General features: G+C 37.2%; 1 protein-coding gene across 10 annotated transcripts in view; it reads right to left on the bottom strand.

Moving 5' to 3' along the window:
* The window catches only part of HECTD1 (HECT domain E3 ubiquitin protein ligase 1), a 79,240-nt gene that overhangs the window by 50,248 nt on the left and 11,288 nt on the right, over window positions 1-17,704 (bottom strand). For all 10 annotated transcript variants that reach the window (XM_034417962.3, XM_087874961.1, XM_034417965.3 and 7 more), the window contains exons 3-8: window positions 7,319-7,553; window positions 4,907-5,134; window positions 2,851-3,132; window positions 2,308-2,578; window positions 1,722-1,798; window positions 1,535-1,633 (exon numbers count right to left, since the gene is read on the bottom strand). In XM_034417962.3, coding sequence (XP_034273853.1) covers window positions 1,535-1,633; window positions 1,722-1,798; window positions 2,308-2,578; window positions 2,851-3,132; window positions 4,907-5,134; window positions 7,319-7,553 — 1,192 coding nt within the window. The remainder of the gene's footprint in view (window positions 1-1,534; window positions 1,634-1,721; window positions 1,799-2,307; window positions 2,579-2,850; window positions 3,133-4,906; window positions 5,135-7,318; window positions 7,554-17,704) is intronic.

Genomic DNA, 17,704 nt, shown 5'->3' with positions numbered 1-17,704 from the left:
GCACAGCTGTCTTTAGAAGAGCATATGATGGCCGTGGCCAGGGGGGCTTTCTATCAGGTTCGCCTGATACGCCAGTTGCGCCCTTTTCTGGATTGGGACTCCCTATGCACAGTCACTCAAGCACTCGTCACTTCTCGTCTGGACTATTGTAACGCTCTCTACATGGGGCTCCCCTTGGGGTGCACCCGAAGGCTCCAACTGGTGCAGAATGCGGCCGCGCGGGGGATTATGGGAGCGACGGGGCTCTCCCATTGACTCCTCTCCTGCGCGAGCTGCATTGGCTTCCGGTGGACTTCCGGGTGCGCTTCAAGGTGTTGGTGATCACCTTTAAAGTGCTCCATGGCTTAGGGCCGGGGTACTTACGGGACCATCTTCTGCCACCAATTGCCTCCCACTGGCCAGTTCGCTCCCACAGAGAGGGCCTCCTTAGGGTGCCGTCGGCCAGACAATGTCGGCTGGCGACCCCCAGGGGGAGAGCCTTCTCTGTGGTGACACCTACCCTCTGGAACAATCTATTCCCAGAGATACGAGTGATCCCAGACCTCCGGACTTTTCGTCGGGCCCTTAAAACCTACTTCTTTCAATTAGCCGGGCTGTCCTGATTTTATGATGGGTTTTTAAAATTTGAAATTGGTTTTAAATTGAAATGTTTTAAATTATGGCCCAAATTATTTAATTATTTTAAATCTATTTTAACTTTTGTGTATAAAGTGTTTTACTTTGGCTGTTCACCGCCCTGAGTCCGAAAGGAGAAGGGCGGTATAGAAATCTGAAAAATAAATAAATAAATAAATAATAAAAAAATCTGAACAAAAGCACTCAAGATATATGCCACAAAACAGATTCAAGAACCATATCATGCTTTGAGATCTACTAAGCTGTAATTGGATCAAGTATATATGCTTTGGATATGGAATTATTATTAGAACAGGGAGAAAATCTGAGGAATTATCAGTTTCTTATGTGAAATATCGGCAACAAAATAAAATAATGCCTTTGGTAAGAGAGTCATTGTGAACAAATTATACTAATTATTAATTCTCTTTAATTGTATAGAAGTTTTATTCTATCCATATGGAGTGAATATTTTAGAAACATACTAAATTCCAGAAAATTCACACCTAAAATTACATAAAATTTTCGACCCTGCTAATAAGGTGGTATCCAGAAAAGCCCTTGGGACTAAATGAAATAACAGCAGAATGTATAAAAAATGGCAAGGAGAAAAAAGTTTCTATACATTTGGAAATATTTCAGGTGATATATGAAAATGAATTTATATTACTGTAATTGTGACAGCTGGTAAGGAACCTATCAATGAACAAAACTAGAAGCCTGAATGAACAGGTGCTTCATGAGTGAGCAATCAATAAAACAAACAATTCTTTCAAATTGTACATCACAGGAAGTATTTGATATACTTAAATCAAATTTAGGTTCACTTTAGAAAGGAACATTGTTATGTTAATTTATTTCTACTGTTGCATTATTTAAAAAAGCAGAGCAATGGCCAAATGGTTACTATAAAATTCACCTTTGCTACTTGTGGTCTTCCAAAACATGCTGCATAATGTAAAGATGATGACCTTTGACCCCTATTCACATCAGCACCCCGTTCACAGAGAAATTCAACCTGTTTTGTATAAGAAGAACAGGTAGGTTTATTTATACATTCGCCCTATGAAAAAAATGTTAACCCCATTATTTTATTCCATGTTTACCATTTCTTGAGTTCCAAAAGCTGAGGCCCAGTTTAAGAGGGTCTGTCCTACGTCATCCATAAAATTTACTTCAAAAGCTGTAGAAAAGGAAAAAAAACCTTGCTCTATTTAATGAAGCTAATACAACAAACAATAATTTTCAGCAAGTATCTTGCACATCACACAAACCTATAAACTCTTTAAAAATTAAGATATACAGTGGTACCCCGGTACTTTTTGATATGAAAATGTTGTCCCAGTACTCAATGCACTGTGATAGGAAGAGGTTGATGGCCATGGGAATGGACGGGAAGTAGGCCATGACAGGAAGGACACTGCAAAAGGATGTGGGGGACAGCCACAGATGGCAGACAGGAGGTCAGCCATGCTGGGAAGGAAGGTTGTTGACATAGGAAAAAGGACAGACGGGAGGTCTTTCCAAGTTGAAACTAAGGATGACATAGTTTCTTTGTTACTCCTTTTTAGTAATAGTAGTCGGGCCTCCAAGCACCAATTAACGACAAGCACCAAGGTATCACTGTATAGTCAGTCCTATTAAAAGTCATGGTCAACTAAAAATTATACTGAACAAGAACAGTTTGCTTACCTCCTGTGTCAATAGCATCTATTAGAGCATCGGTATCTTTACTACGAATGCAATCTATCAATTGCCGATGGGAACGTTCCCCAGTACTATCTAATCTACGAAGTCCTGGGATTCTTCCTGTGGACCCAGCACTTGATTTTGGCAATGCTTTCCGTCCTTCAAACAGTAATACCAAAAGAAGATCTACCAAACGCATCGTATCAAGTACACATCTTTCATCGCCCTGCAAGGCACTTTCTATAGAATCTGGAAGCTCAGATCTTAGGAGATCCTAGAAATAATTGAAATACAACTTCAGAAGATACAGTGAGAAAGGGATATCGTCACCCTCCCTCCAAAAAAAAAAAGCTGAGATATATATAAATCAACTCCAATTGGTTAACTTTTTAAATTAACATATTGAGAATTTACAATGTACAATTACAATAACAATATGAAAATCATTGTTTCTCAACTATAGTTTTAGAATGCACAAATGTGATCATATATGTCATCAAATACTATTTTTAAACTATTAGTTAACAGTATTCCAAGAATGCTTACGTGTGTTACTACGGGAGAACCTCTGCAAAGAGTTGATAACAGGCTTACTATAGTTGACACTTGATTACTTAATTTAGAGTCTGCTGTTGCAGTTGGTGCCCCTGTGCTACTCCGGCCAGGTTTACATGCTGAAGATGGTCCGGAAGCAGTACCACCTGCTGCAGCCATACGAGATAACAGCTCTTCAGTTAGTCCGTGTTTGGCTAATGGTGCTGGATCAACTCCACGGCGAGTGAATCTATCAGCTAGTGAAGCAAAACATCTCAGTGCACCATCAGAAACCTGAAGGAAATAGATACATATATGATTATTCTCAAAGAGTTGTTATTATTCTCAAAGAACCATGAGACAAGTTCTTTCAGGATTCTTATTTAGTATAGCAAGCTATACTTAATCAAGACTACACTCAAACATTTTTTAGATATTCTACTGTTGCTGCAGACTATGTCCTTAAATGTTGTGGCTCCGTCATCTGAGCCTGTGTCATCGGCAGGAGAGGACTCCGAGAGTGAAGGAGAGGAGTTGGCAAGGCCTCCCTCTCCAGGACTCTCCTCTCTGGCAATGCCTTCGGTGTCCGCCGAAGGGCAAGAGATAGGGCCGGGGCCAAGCACGTCCACGCAGCCACAGATGGACAGTGATGAGGGTAATGAGTCTTGGCTGGATCCATGCCAGCGTTGCAGAGATAAGCGCGCGCAACAGAAGAAAAGGTGTGCCCGAGATTAGGTTGAGTTACTGGACCACACCCCACAGGATATAAAAGGGAGCGTGGTGGCCAGTCAAACCTTGTGACGAACAAAGCTGAAAGCTTCCACGCCATTCTGCATTGCCGGACTTTTGGCTATAGACTTTGCTGGATTATCTCTGGACTTGATTGACTCCGTAATTATTGAGCTGTTTCTTATGATGTATCAGAAGTGGGGAAAAGTTATCTCTCCTCTTCGTAAATAATAAACTCTTGGTAGGCAGCCCCTAGGTTGTTGCCAAGTTCCGTTATCATAAGGAAAAGGATTTTGCCGGCTGGTTTGGTCTTTAACTCTTGAACGCCTGTTGGTGTGTGTGCATGTGGTTGGGGACAGAACATTAAAGCTACTAGCTTGTAGATTCACAATTATATTCAATTACAGAATCCTTGCTTATTCCTATTATTTTTCTTGTGCCCCATTCCAACAATTCACCAAGCAAGAGAGACAAAAGTATTTTTCCCAAGTTTGCCCTCTTTGTTCTGCCCAACAAAAACATGACCTTATTTCAATTCTTCCCAAATAGCTACCTTTTTATATGCATTGTCTTTTCTCTAATGACAAAAGGAAAAAAAAAAGACAGTTTTGCATTTCTCAATGTAGAACCAATAGGATTTAAACAGCAATAATTTCAGCTAGGACACATATAAATCTCCAAATAAGCATAAAGCTGAGAATGATACCTTAAGTCTTTCTAGCTCGGAATTATTGTGGGGTTAATATGTGGAGATGAAAAAACCATGTACACTGCTTTCAACGAAAGTACAGTAATATATGTTATAAATATTATCTTAATAAATATTCAGTAATGCTTCCAATAGGGGACGCGGTGGCTCAGTGGCTAAGTCACTGAGCTTGTCGATCAGAAGATCGGCAGTTCAGCAGTTCGAATCCCTAGTGCTGTGTAACAGAGTGAGCTCCCGTTACTTGTCCCAGCTTCTGCCAACCTAGCAGTTCGAAAGCACATAAAAAATGCAAGTAGAAAACTTTGGTCGGAAGGTAACAGCGCTCTGTGCGCCTTCAGCGTTTAGTCATGCCGGCCACATGACCACAGAGATGTCTTTGGACAGTGCTGGCTCCTCAGCTTAGAAATGGAGATGAGCACCGCCCTAGAGCTGGAAACGACTAGCACGCATGTGTGGGGGAACCTTTACCTTTACCTAATGCTTCCAAGTTAATAAGTTAATTTACACCTGGTTAAAAGAGGAATATGATACAATTATTCAACTTTTTGTAATTCTTTTACTGATTTCCAAGCATGTGGCAAGATGCACATAATTATGGAATTACATAGGTCATCAAGATTAACTATTTACCTGATGGTCTTCATGTTTTAATAGACTTGAGAGCGATTCAACACAGATCTCTAAAGAAGAATCCTGTGGTTCCATTTTTCCACAAAGTCTGGATACCACAGCCATAGCAGAATGTAAAGTATCTTTATGAACAAGATGCCCACTATCACGAATAAATGTCAGCACACAGTTCAACCCTCCAGCTTCAAACACAGCACCAGATTCACGGGTACAGATAAGTTCCAACACCTAAATGCAAATGGAATTTGGCATCAACTCATGGCAAAAATATTCTGTGCTCCTAAAGTTCTCTTATCTTACTGAATCAATATTTTTTAAATGAACAGGTCTTTATCAATCAACAGTTTTCTTTATGTTGAAAGAACAAGTCATGCTATTAAACAGCACAGTAATCAAAATTACTTGTGTCCATATGGAAAAGATGGGAAAAGAAATGACAATAAGGCTCTAAACAGAAAACATCAGCACATTATAGAAATGTCATAATAAAATAGAGAAAATAATACATTAACTAACTAGAGGAAAGGATACTCATTTATAACAATATAAAAAAGCAACTTCCAAAAACAAACCTCCATAAATCCGTGTCAGAAAATTGTTCAGGTTTTATGATAGAGTATGTGTGAGTAATAGGAGGAAATCCAGAAACAACTACTATATTACTATTTGGTTGGATCAATGCAAATTGTTTTTTCTTGAACTTAATTCACATCAGAGTATACATTTTAATATAAATTGATATGAACAAGCGTTTAAAAGCTTTCTAGATTTGTAATACATATTTAAACTATTCAGTTTTTCAGTTAAATATCTGAAGATCAAGCTATATAGTTTTTATATAAGACAGTCGATGACAGTTGTGAACAGGAAACAAGAAGGTAACAATATTCCTATATGCCAATCTGATTAAAATGTTCTCAGGTATTGTCAACCCTACAAAAAGCAAAACATCTTGGCATTTTTTCCCCTTTGGAAAGAAGCCATTTATTTTAGCAGTTAGGGAAGAATATAGGCAGGGTTGGGGAAGGGGGTACAGGAGGTCAGAAGAATGTCAGGTAGACTGAAAAGGACTAGACAAGGTTGGGGTAACTTTTCCTTCTGACAGAGAAAAATAAAAATAAAGTGTTAAGCCAGGGGAAAAGTGATAGAAAAAAAATACAGTGGAAAACAGACAAGAAGTGCAAGGTTGAATAAGCAGGGATTTTACACTCCTAAAATCTGTTAACCTTCCCAGATGGCTTCCAACAAGCAAAGTCTACGAGGGAAGCCAGATTCTTTTAATGACCACATAATTCGCTTAACTGCAGTGATTCACTTAACAGCTGTGGCAAAAAAGTCATAAAATGGGGCAAAACTCACTTAACAACTGCCTTGCTTAGCAATGGAAATTTTGGGCTCAATTGTGGTCATAAATCAAGGACTACATGTAAGGTATCAGGCAGGACTGAAGTCCAAACAATAACAAAGACTTATATAGAAAAGCAAAGAATATATTTGGAGTAATGAATCAAAGAGTGCTTTTTTCTATTTATTCATTCATTCATTCAATTTTCATAGCCACCTATCGCATCAATAATTCTGTGCAGCTTACAATTCCAACGCTATAAAAACAATTAAAACAATAAAAAAAAAATTTTTTTTAAACAAAAGCATCCAAAATAAATATACGCAGCAGCCAAGACAGATAGCCAATTTAACAATAAAGCCAAGAGATTGATGTCTTAACACATTCAGGCCCCACCCCCACCCCGGCTCAGGAACACAGCCAAGTTCTTAAAGCTTTATGAAAAGTCAACAGGGTTGGGGTCATTTTAATATCTGAGCAGTGATATTCCATAGAGTAGGATCTACTGCAGAAAGGGGCCATCTTTCCCCCTGACAAGATCTGAAGCATGCTCTCAAAATTTGCATTTAATGCTGGCAAAATACAATATTGTTTTCTATTGTGATTTGAAAATACTTTAGTTGAAATTAGGCAATGCCTTCATGCAAAGCTGATTAATTAATGTTCTTGGTATGTAATTTTGATGCCAAAAACTTGGAGATCTTTACTTTCTGTAGTATAATTGGAATGAACAATGCCATATAATTACTTATATAATCCAAACAGAATAAACAATACTATGTATGTGTACATCTGTATGTGCATATCATATGGGTATTCTGCACACACAGGAGTTTTCAATACTGTATTATGTGTGTTTTCTCTATACTGATGCATAAATCTATACAAGAGCATAGTTTGTACACAAAGGCTTTAATTGCAGGCTGTGATGAGTATATGCTTTTGCAAATACTGTATCTATTTAGCCAAACTCTCAATTTAAAGCAACTAAATTCTTGTCTACATACATATTACTGAAAACATGCTTTATAGCTTTTCTTGGTGACAAATGAAAAATACAAACCTACCTTTACACATTGCTCGGCTAAGTCTCTACTAGTTCTGTTGTTAAGTTCCACAACTACTAAACGATTACAAAGTGCTTTGATAGCACCATCTACTCCCACGATCCGTCGAGTGCATTCTGCTGATACATCCAAATAATAAGTTATGGCACGAGCTGTTACCTCCAATACATTGTCAGGAGCACTTTCATCAAGAAAAATTTTACATAGTGCTGGCAAAAAAGTACGAGGGGGGCATCTGAAAGAAGAAAAATACAATCTATCAATGGCAAATTCATTCTCCATTGTTCAAATTTATCCTATCGGTATTTGCAAGACTAATATTGAGACTAAATGAGTACAATTAATATTTGCATGTTCTTTTCTAGCTGACATTTTAATTTTAAAATTAATTTAAACTGTAGACTTTTCTGAGAAAGCTTTATTTTGAAGGTTAAAATATAAAATATTTTAACAAAACAATATAGGGCAACACAATATATATATATTCAAATTTCTATTATGCTGATGAGACACTTTCCCAATGATCCATCTACTTTCTCTAAATCAAATTAGTACAATTTCTATTAGACAGTTACATCATTCTTTGTGTATTATAATGATTTATTAAATCTATATATTGCCTGACTCCTAAATATTTTGAATAATTTGTAGGAGGGCTAATCTCCAATAGCATGGGCGAAACATGACACTAAATGCAGTGTTATATATTTTTAAAGATGAACTGATATCACAAATATTTACAATATTTTGGTTGTATGGGTTGCAAGAGGATAACTTGCTATTAAACCTGCATTCGTTTGCATTCCTATGCAAAGAGAAAAGCAAAAAAACAAAACAAAACATGCTATTCTGGATATTCATTAAGTGCTTTGGAAAGTAATATGTGTCAGAAAGGATTGTGGCATATAGAGGATCACAAAAATTGAGAACCCTTAACCATAAGTGGAAATATTTTTCACTTGCACAAATAATTTTAAGACAATATTTATAATTGCAGATATAAAGCTATAGTTCTGTTTTTCCAAACCATAATATAGTTTATCTTTGTGTTCTACACAACAGATACCCACAAGACAAAATAATAGACACCTGCAAATTAATATCTCACTGTGAATTTAATAGTTTAACTTCTTCAAATAACTTGCCTTGAAGAAAAAAATAATAATTCTACATCAGTATCATACAGCAGAAATTATTGGATAGTATACCAGAAAGCAGTAAGGCAGATGTTCCAAATCTCTGTGGATCTGGGAATAATACACAGAGAAATAGGCCACACAGAATTTAATCTCCCAATAGGAATTCTTTTCATTGGCAAGAAAACAAATTTGGAAACAATCTTTATCTAAAATGTATACTATACAGTAATGAACTCAAGATGAAATTTCTGGATACTACTATACTATGTTCTGCAAATAAAAAAAAAGATAGAAAGGACTTCTGTTTAAAACCCTGGAGAACTGAAACATTCACTATAAACAGTATTGAGACAATATTAATCTGACTCTATAAAAATATTTGTATGCATTTGTTTTATCAATTTATGTAGGCTATATTGGGAGGTGAAGATAGAGTTTACAACTAAACAAAAACTTATTTTCCTAGCTTCCTTTTTATATGAAATAGAACCTTGTTTACCTATCATACATGTAATTCCAACATGCTTCTCTGCTATTCTTTTTATTCACTATATAATAACACTAGCTGAATACTCATACTCCACTACGAAACTATGTGATCAGGCTTGATAAATCGACACTTACAGCTTGAAAATTAATGAGTAGCTACAATCAGCCTCTCCTCTCCCCTTCTCTCTCTCAGCCTTGCCCCACAGAAGCCTATCCTATCCTATCCCCTTCTATTCCTCAGCCTTGTCCCATAGAAGCCTCCCCTATCCTGTTCCTCTCTTCCCTCAGTCTTGCCCCACAGAAGGCTCCCCTATCCTATCCCCTGCTTGCTGCTATGAAAGTAAAACTGAAACTCCTCTCCTCTGCTTGTGTTTCGCATTTGGAACAGATTTCTTTTCAGGTGGGGAAGGGGAGTAGAATTCCTTAGCATCAGAGAGTGTTAATAATAATATAGGAAATACTAATGCTCTGATGGTCATTTTGAAAAAGCCTTTCTTAGTGAGCACTTAGAAGCCAAGAGGAACATACGTGGCGAATTTCAAGTTTGTAGACTTTACGGTTATGGAGATTTTGTGATGATGCATGAGTGGTATTTCGCTTTTATATATATAGAAAATGTCTTCCAATTGTGACTTATTCAAATGAACTGTTTATTTGGCTACTTGAACAAAACTGGCTTTTTTCCCACTCGAAAGCCTTCTTTTTAAAGGGAATGTTTCTTAAAACCTAAATTGTTTTATTTAAGGAGACAAATGCTTTAAATTTAGCAACAACATTGGAGCAAAATAGGCAGATTGTATTGTAACAATTTCATATACAATTTCAAATACTTATATAACTCAAAAACGGAAAGAAAATAAGGAAAACTTCATTTGAGAAAGGTGAAATTATCCAACAAAACATATTACTATTGTAAAAGCTGTTTTGCGCAATGCAGCTGCCATGGTTTTCCCACATAACAGATGAAATCCAATAATAGGATTCTGCTGACACAGAATTCTCTATATTCATACAATTAAGCAGTAATAACTTCCTGTTCTTCCAGATCTATTATGAAGGAGCTACCAAATTCAGAATAAATAACTTTGCAGGTGGCAACAGAAAGCCTCCCTATGCAACATTGAAAAAGTTTCTCAATTCCAGATCAGAAAAATAAACAAAACAAGATAAAAGAGTACTTAATAACCTATAAAGCACTAAATCATGTGGAAAGAAGATAATTCCCTAGTATTATGTTAGAAGACAGTATTATCCAGTAAAACTGATTTATGACAGAATTAAGGACAGTACTTATTCATTCTGTGCAATGGAAATCATTGTCGTAAGTTACAGGGGCGACAGACCAGTTTAGATTTCAGTAAGATATCTAACAATTACTTGCCACATGTTAACTAAATGATATCTCTGATCATATGGGCAGGGTCCTCTATGGAGTCATCTGCAGACTGGATCCTTGCCATCCTGGATTTTCTGATTAGTGACACATGGGATGAGAGTTGGATTTGGAAGATGATCAATACTTCTGAGGGAAAAGATAGTGCCAGCTGCCTTGTAGATACCAGTGATTCTTTCTTGCTTAAAGATAATATTTTACAATCTAACAGTGTGAGATAATTGTATTTGCTCTCCATCCTTTCCTTTCAAGGGAAAGTTTTGCAAAAAAAAAGTAGTTGGACTATAGTATAGCTACGAAAGTTCCTGGAGGACTCTGGATACTTTACAGTTGAGGTTCAAAGTTGAAGAGCAAAAACGTATGATCATTCTTGTAGACCCTATCCAATAGCATCTGGATGGAGGAAACTGCCTATCTGGTTGATCCCCAAATTATGTACCCTTCTGGGTTGCCTACAGAGAGTTAAGAGTTGGAAATACTTGTGCAATGGTTTTAATTCCTTACCAAGTGGTAGTTCCAATCACTATTAGTGTGGAAGAACTGTTTGCCCCTGGTCATTCCAGCATGGAATTCTCATCCCCTCCCCCATGTACTGTATTTTTTGGACTATAAGACGCACATTAGCTTTAGAGGAGGAAAACAAGGAAAAAAAATCTGCCTCTGCCGCCTGTTTGCCATGGTGGAGGCCCATTTGCCATCATGGTGCATTCACCGCCACCCGTTCGCTGCCAATTGCCACAAACGGGCTGCACCGGCGGCAATAAGTCCCTTCAGGGAGAAGGGCGGGATATAAATTTAATAAATAAATAAATAAATAAATAAATAAATAAATAAATAAACAAACAAACAAACAAACAAACAAACAAACAAACAAGCAAGCAAGCAGTAATGGAGATCCCCGCCACGGTGCCTAGAACAGCTGATTGGCGCCACACCAATCCCCTTCCTGCCGCCACAATATCCACTGTATAAGACACACAGCATTTCCATCCACTTTTGGTGGGGGAGAGAGAAGTGCATCTTATAGTCTGAAAAATATGGTAATTGGACATCTATAGAAAGTTCCTACCTACCAGCTGATACCACCATCAGTATGGGAGAGGTATCAACAAGGAATATTAAGATATTATTTTCTACCTTTAGTATTGCACAAAATGCAGTGTTCTCGTCTGCTAGTTAACCTTAAGGATCTGGATGGATTCCAAAGTTGAATCTCAACTACAACTTGTCCAGAAAGCCATAGAGTTTCTGATTCCCTTATTCAATCTAGAGCAAGATGGGTTACATTCCCCCTAAAGAAGTGGGTATGTAAATTGTAGGTTCTCCTGAACTCAGAACTACTGCACAACAGGTAGAGTCAGTGACAAGGTGGTTTTTGACCATCAGGGGCTGGTATATGAGTTGTGACTTTCTTAAGAGTTAGAGAATATAGTGCCAATTACATCACTTTTTTAAACTTCCAGGTTAGACTACTACAATAATCACTACAATACGCTTTATTTAGGACTATTTATAGCATTACAGGTGGTCCTCGACTTACAACCACAATTGAGGCAGGAATATTGCTCAGCAATGTAGCTATAAAGTGCAATGGCAGATATCTTGCTTAGTGATACTGGCAGTCCCAGTTGCTGACGTAACTTCAGATGCAAGGTTAAGCAGGAAGCGGACATTGTCTTACCTGAATGTCCCTTCTTGGCGCGCTGCTGGAGAATCCAAATGTTGGGTTGTTCCTCAGCTTGATTGCGAGACTGGGTGAATGTTTCTTTAAGAAACGTCCTTGGCCACTCCTCCTTTGCTCGGCTGAGCTCCAGTTTATTCATGAAGACAAATAGAGGATGGTGCTGCCAAAACAAACAAAGAAGAGAAACAAACCACCCGGCACCACAGCAGCACACCGAGAAGGGACGTTCAGGTAAGACAATGTCCGTTCTCCAGCGCGCTGCTTGGAGAATCCAAATGTTGGGATATATCCAAGCTAGTCAGATGATGGGAGGGCGGCTGCGTTATCCCGGGTGGGGAAAGCCAGAACCGACTGCAGCACATGCCGACCAAAGGATGCCTCAGCCGAGGCAAAGGAGTCTATTTGTAGTGTCTAACAAAAGGTGTCAAAGAAGTCCACATTGCAGCCCTACAGATGTCTATGATGGATGCCTGGGTAACCCAAGCAGCCGAAGTGGCTGCACTTCGGGTGGAATGTGGTAAGATTCTCCCCGGCAGAGGTTTCTTCTGGGTGCGATACGCCGTCGCGATGCAGGCCTTAATCCAACAACCAATCGTGGACAATGAGACCTTCTTGCCCAACGTAGATGGATTGAAGGACAGAAATAAGGCTTCAGACCTACGGAAGGATGATGTCCGCTTAATATACCAATGCAGGGCCCTCCTAATGTCCAAGGTATGCCATTGTTGTTCGAGATGGTGGCTAAGGTCCGGACAAAAGTCAGGTAGAATCAGTTCCTGGGCCCGGTGGTATGGAGAGTTTATCTTGGGCAGAAAGGAGGGATCCGTCCGGAGCACTACCTTGTTAGGGTGAAAGATGCAAAGGTCAGCCCACACTGACAATGCTGCTAGTTCAGAGACCCTTCTTGCCGAGGTAATCGCGACAAGAAAGGCGACCTTGAGTGTCAGAAACCTAAGGGAAATCGACACCAGAGGTTCAAACGGAGGCGACATTAGAGTGTTAAGGAGCAATGCAAGGTCCCATGTTGGATACCGGTGGATTGTAGCACGCCGGAGATTGGATGCCCCTCTCAAGAAGGTCTGTATACGGGGATGATGAGTCAAAGGTCGATCATTGACCACAGTCAAGACAGTGCTTAAGGCTGCTACTTGATGCCTCAGAGTGTTAGGAGCAAGTCCCCGGTCCAAGCCGTCCTGCAAAAATACGAGAACATCAGAGGCAGACGCAGTCATAGGGTCCCGATAAGTCTTGGAACACCAGGAACAAAACGAGCACCAGGTGGCATCGTAGATACGATTTGTGGAAAGGAGTCTGTCGGATTGCATAGTGTGGATCATGCCCGCCGGGATGTTGTCCTTCCTTAGACAAATCCTCTCAAACGCCAGACGGTCAACTGCAACCATTGCGGGTCTGGGTGCAGTATGACCCCCTGATTGAGAGATATCTTGTCGTTGGGGATGTGCCAGGGGTGCTCCACCGACAGGTTCAAGAGGTCCGCGTACCAGGGCCGACGCGGCCAATTGGGAGCGACTAGGATGAGATCCGCCTTCTTGCTGTGGCCTTAACCAAAATTAGTGAAAATATATCAGGACTGTCAGATAGTATGGATAATATGACATTGGAAATTAAAAGAATGAAGCAAGAAATGAATGAAGATTTTGCAAAGCAAACAGCAGAAATGACAATAATTAAAGATGAAATTGAGCAGATTCATACACATGATGCAAAGATAGATCGGCAAATTGGAGAAATCTTTTTTAAAAATGAACAACAAGATAAAAAAATTTGTCTTTTGGAAGAAGAAGCGAGGAAATAAAATCTGGTTATTCGTGGAATTCAAGAAGAAAAAGTGGACAATTTAAAACAACGAGTTTTAAAATGGCTCAATGACTTGGATACACAAATCACATTGACAGCAACAAATCTGGCAAGTGTTTTTAGAATTGGGTTTAAAAGACAAAACGGCTTAAATAGAAATGTACTTGTCAGATTTGCAAATCTTAGTGACAAATTGGAAGTGATGGTGAAAGTGAGAGAGATGGGTGAAGCTTTGAAATTTGAGGAGAAAATTATTCAAGTCTTTCCGGATATATCAAGAGAAGAAAGGGCGTGGAGATTTTTTTTGAAACCAATCACAAAGGTTCTGAGAGACAATGGAATTAAATATAACTGGAGACTGCCACAGCAACTAAAAATTTTTTATAAAGGAAGAATGCAAATAATTACTTTGGAAACAGATGCAGTGTTATACTTACACGAACTTGGATTGATTGTAAAGTATGAGGACGTAACAGAGATAAAAGATCAAATGCTCAAGATGGGTGGAACATATGCAAAAACATCAACACCAGAAGAAAAAGGGGCTGCTGGAGGACAAGATCCTAAAGGACTAAAGCGGAAGGAAATCTCACCTGCGATGGTTGAACAAAAGAAAAGTCGTGATGATATAATGGGAGATGGAGCGGATAAGAAATTTAAGGATCTTGAAAAAGAATTGCAGGAAGCTGAGTGCGGGGAGAAATTACCACCCTTTTCTCTGAGAGATGAATTTAAGTAGACTACCCGAAAGAAGTGACCCGACCATTGGCACGTCCCCTCTCCCCCACTCTCTTTATAGAGGCGGAAACCAATTGAGGATGTGGGGGACGAATATTGTTTGTTATTCAATGTTTGATGTTTTTTTTGTCCTTTTTTGTTTTTTTTTATTGTTTTTTTTCTTCTATGTTGAATGTTGTTTGGAATGTGGGAGATTGGTGCTGGGATCTGGGCACAGAAAGGAAGAGGAGGGGAAAGGATTAAAAAAGTTACAGTTTAAATGGGTTTAATAAAAATAATGACATGGAATGTGAAGGGTACAGGGAATCAGATCAAGAGAAGACGATTGGAACTTAAAATTAAAAGAGATTTACCAGATATATTATTTTTGCAAGAAACCCATCAGAAATCTGAAGACTCAAATAAAATGTATATAAAGGGTATGCAAATTTATGAAAAATCTTTTGGAACTTCAAAAGCTAGAGGAGTTGCTATATTGATATCAGATAGGGTATATTTTGAAAAAGAACAAGTAATTGTGGATGAAGAAGGAAGATATTTAATAATTGTGGGAAATATTAACGAGGAAAAAGTGACACTGGTTAATTTATATTTACCAAATGAGAAGTAAAAAGAATTTCTTGAAAAAATAACTAAAATTTTGGAAATCGAAAGTGTAGGGAAAGTAATTGTGGCTGGGGATTTTAATTTAATTAGAGATAAAATAGATAGTACTAACCCCACTCGTTGTGGAGGAGCAAATAAAATGGGGACCTTAAATAAATGGATGTTTCAAAACGGCGTGGTGGATGTCTGGAGAGAAGTGAAAGGAACTGAAAGAGTGTACACTTTTTACTCTAAGATACATAATACATATTCAAGAATTGACTATATCTTAGTTTCTAAAGATTTGTTGAATAATGTGGATAAGATAGATGTGGGAATTTTTAAGGATTCTGATCATGCAGAAGTTACGATGGAAATAGATTTTAATTTTGAGAAAAAAGGAAGTTGTTGGAGATATGATGAAAAACTGTATAAAAATGAAGAGGATAAAAAATGGATATTTAAAAAATGGGAAGAATGTTGGAGATTGAATGATAATGGAGAGGTTAAATTTGAAATTGTTTGGGATGCGATGAAAGCAGTGTTTAGAGGGGAAAGTATCAAGTTATCAAGCAGAAAATATAAAAATTATAAAAATAAAATTGAAAAAGATAAAAGCCAGATTAAAGAATTGGAAAATCAATTTTTGCTTACTAAAGAAAAAAAAAATTTGGAGGAATTAAATTTGCTAAAAAATAAATTGATAGAAGAAGATATAGAATTGGTAAAAAAGAATATGAGATATTTAAATAGGAATTTTTTTGAATTTAGCAATAAAAACTCTAAGTTATTAGCAAGGATGGCGAAAAATAAAAGAGAGAAGAGAGAAATTGGAGCCTTGATAGATGATAAGGATATAAGACGCTATAAAAAATTAGAAAAATGTGAAGTGGTCAGGAACTTTTTTCAAAATTTATATTCGAAAAAATTAATTGATCGGGGAAAACTGAGAAGCTATTTAGAAAAACATGTTGTGAAAATTGACCAAACATATAAAGATTTAATGGAAGAAGATATAACACAAGACGAGATTAATGGAGTAATACAAAAAATAAAATTAGGGAAAGCTCCAGGTGAAGATGGATTACCTGCTGAGTTTTATAAAGAATTTAAGGAAATAATAATACCAAAATTGCAAAAACTATTTAACGGAATTTTACATGGTGGAGAAGTTCCGTTGTCATGGAACAGAACGGTGGTATCTATAATCCCTAAACCAGATAAAGACTTAGAAAGGATTGAGTCCTATCGGCCCATCTCTTTAATTAATCAAGATGCAAAGATATTTACTGCCATTATAAATAATAGATTAAGTAGATTTATAGATAGATATATAAGTTATAACCAAGTAGGTTTTGTGAAGGGTAGATACATGAGTGATATTGTCAGAAGAGTATTAAATATTATAGATGTTGCTGAATATAATGCTGATAAAATAGGTATAATATCATTAGATATTTTCAAAGCTTTTGACTCTGTACAATGGGAAACTATTAAAACAATTGTTGAGGTACTAGGTTTTGGTAATAAGTTTATACATGTTATTTCAAAACTGTATCAAAAAAGTAGTGCAAGAGTGAAGGTGAATGGAAGGCTGACAGAAGAGATAAGATTGGAAGCGGGTACAAGACAAGGATGTCCCCTGTCTCCAACATTATTTTTATTAGTTATGGAAATTTTGACTAAAATGATAGAAAAGATGAAGAATTGGAAGGGTATAAGGGATATAAGATAAATCTGTATGCGGATGATACTTTGATTATTTTGAAAGATATAGAGAAAGATTTGAAAAGGATACATAAGCATTTGGAAGAATTTGAGGAAATGACAGGTTTGAAAATAAATTGGTCAAAATCGGAATTATTAATGAATAATAATGGTAAGGAGTGGGAGAATATGCAAGAACAACTTGGGATAAGGATTAAAAAAACATTGAAATATTTGGGCATAACACTTTCACTCAAAGTTAAAGAAATGAAAAAATTAAATTATGATGTGGTGATGAATGAAATTGAGAAAAAGATAGATAAATATAAAATGATAAAGTTGTCTTGGTTTGGTAGAATTGCAATGTGTAAGATGATGTTGTTGCCAAAGTTTAATTTTTTATTTGAGATGTTACCGTTAAACTTGACAGAGAAAGATATTGAAGGATATCAGAAGAAATTGGATAAATTTTGTAATGATGGGAAAAGACCTAGATTAGTGAAGAAAATGTGGTATCAAAATCAAAAGGAAGGTGGATTAGGAATCCCCAAATTACTCAATTATTATTGGGCTTATGCTATTCGGACTGTGGTAAAAATATTTAAAGGAGAAGATAGTCATTGGAGAGATTTAGAATTAAAGGACATCAAGAGATTTGGCTCAACATGGTTTTTAGATAAAGCAAAATCAAAATGTGTAATTAATAGCTATTGGTTAAAGGGACTGAGTAAAATTTGGAACAAATTTGTTAAAATTTTAATTCCAGATATAATTTTCTTAGGGAAGACAATTGAAAATTGGCCGATTAAAACTAATATAAGTCGTGATAGGGT

Source organism: Pantherophis guttatus, chromosome 1, assembly GCF_059756535.1.
Source record: "Pantherophis guttatus breed Tessera chromosome 1, ASM5975653v1, whole genome shotgun sequence".
In the NCBI taxonomy this organism is placed as follows: Eukaryota; Metazoa; Chordata; class Lepidosauria; order Squamata; family Colubridae; genus Pantherophis; species Pantherophis guttatus.
Note: the sequence above shows the minus strand (reverse complement) of the source record. Positions and strands in the feature narration are given on the sequence as shown.